Consider the following 2,264-nt stretch of genomic DNA (forward strand, 5'->3'; position numbering starts at 1 on the left):
AGAGTACCCGTATAGCACAGATATCCCAGGTAGGTGCAGAACGTTCTAGGGATATTGCAATATCTTTAAAACGTTCTGCAGAATGTCTTTGGGATAACAAAACATGTATCTGATTTGTTATAAAATAAAATTTTTAGAAAATAATTATAAAAAAGAAAAACGGATTCATTTTACATCAATAGTTTAAATATATTGAGAAGTAAAAACTTGTCAGAGGAATAAATTTAAAAAATTAACCGTAAGAATGTAAATGATGTGCAATATTATTCAATGTATTATGATATTAAAAATATTAATATGTCGAAGATATGAAACCGCATGTTGCATCTTAATTTAACATAAGATTGTAAATGTTATGCAACATTATCTAACGTAATATTAGAAATATTAATATGAGTAGAAGATACGAAACCATGTTGTATGTTGTTTGATATTTTAAAACAATAGTTTTCTAAAAAATTGAAAAAATAAATTAGTGTGTCTGGACACTTCACGTCAAAAACATAATATGTTTTAAATAACAAATCAAGTGCTATGATAGATGAGTTATTATTCAAAGTAAAAGTATGATTGTCAGCCTGAATGAAATACTGTTCAAGCTGTCCCTTCATTAAAATAATATAGGATTGGATAGGACCGCATTGGCTTCACTTCTAATCTTCTTAGCTTGTGCTTCTATGTTTGTTCCTTCCTGAAAAAAAGTTCTTACTGTTAGCAAATAAATATATAAAGATATAAATTTAAATGAATAAACCAAACTTACAGGCCATATTCGTAGTAAAGAAGGATTTGGAAATGTTGCAGGGTAAATTTCATGTTCTCCCAATCAATATTTTTCTAAAATAAAATATATAAATATTTAAATAATGTTTTAACAGTTACACATCAATTTATGCTTGCCAAATTACAAAAATAAGAGATATAAAATATTTACTCCTTTTGATAAGTTTTCCATGCTTGTTCCTTTTCTTTTTCTTTTTCCCTCTCTTACAGCATTTGATACAGGAAGTAAATCTGCCAAAAGAGTTAAGGCACGAAGAGCATCTAAACAAACATAATAATTTAATATTTTAATGTCTAACATCTATTATTATAATAATTATGAAGTTAAAGATAAGGAAACAGAATTTTTTTCGCCAATTGCAATGAAATTTTACCATCTTTAATAAAAGCTGATTTTCTAAATAACTCTGGTCTTGCTGTACTGCAATATATAAGGATTCTTGGTACATAAAACGAAACAAATCTTGCTAAGAATCTATCAGAGGCCCCTTTGTGTAGTCTCTCAAATTCTTCATCAATCTACAAAAATATGTGGATCAAATATATTTAGTAATAAATTTTCATCAGATATATTCTTGAAACACAAAAAATATTCATAATATACAATTATAGAAAAGAAGAAATATATTTAGTTGAACCTTTGTGCATATTTTTATAGAAATATAGGATTTTCTCTTAATATTATATTTAGTTAGCAGTAGAAGCGTTCCCTTTGACCACATTGTGATTAACCACAATCATTCATAGCGATTAAACTTTTTCGACTCGACTAATCAATTAGATTTATATCAAATTGATCAACTGGTAATGTTGGCAGTCAGATGTAACCCGTTAACAATAAGTGTAGAACACAAAGAAAAATTTCGTAGAGAGGTTTAAATATATTTTCTTCAATATAAAAAAAAAGCTGTAAAATTAAGGCATTATTATTTACCATTTCGCCAGAAAAATCGCCTAATCGAGGAAACTCATCTAATATTTCATCTATTGAAACAGCATTTTCCATCATCCATTTTCTTCGATTGTTCATTGTAATACTCATGCATTCTGATATAGAATACTTATTGGCAATTGATGGCATTTTAAATTTCATCCATGAAACCTGATGAAAATATCATAATATAAATATTGTCTCTCATGCTATGCAGCTTTTATATTATATCAAGCGACGCGGTAGCGTCGCGACGCCAAGTGCATAAAATAAAAATATAACCGTTTGACATGATGACATGATACTTGATGCGTGTATATGTTCATGTCGATGTCAAATTCACGACGCTACCACTAGCTTTATCTCGAGTTTTCGCATCTTGAAACTTTAGATTAAAATTACTCAGAATTTAAAAGCACAATCAAAAATCTAAAAACACTTTTATTATATAATGTCATCGGTATCTTTCGATTGCGACCAGTCCGAATAAAATTGGTGCAGCCGATACCGAGATCTAGAGACCGAGTCCCGAAAAGGGTACGTTTCAGTT

At 28.8% G+C, this 2,264-nt stretch overlaps 1 protein-coding gene across 1 annotated transcript; it reads right to left on the bottom strand.

The window, feature by feature from the left end:
- Positions 1-609: 609 nt before the first annotated feature.
- Positions 610-1,813, bottom strand: LOC108773851 (uncharacterized). The gene is made up of 5 exons (XM_018539799.1): positions 1,718-1,813; positions 1,158-1,302; positions 935-1,044; positions 764-837; positions 610-691 (listed from the first exon to the last, which is right to left on the bottom strand). Exons 1-5 carry the CDS (start codon positions 1,811-1,813, stop codon positions 676-678), a joined length of 441 nt encoding a protein of 146 aa, XP_018395301.1. The 3' UTR covers positions 610-675.
- Between the last annotated feature and the right edge of the window lie 451 nt (positions 1,814-2,264).

This window comes from Cyphomyrmex costatus, unplaced genomic scaffold, assembly GCF_001594065.2.
Source record: "Cyphomyrmex costatus isolate MS0001 unplaced genomic scaffold, Ccosl1.0 scaffold2224, whole genome shotgun sequence".
NCBI lineage: Eukaryota > Metazoa > Arthropoda > Insecta > Hymenoptera > Formicidae > Cyphomyrmex > Cyphomyrmex costatus.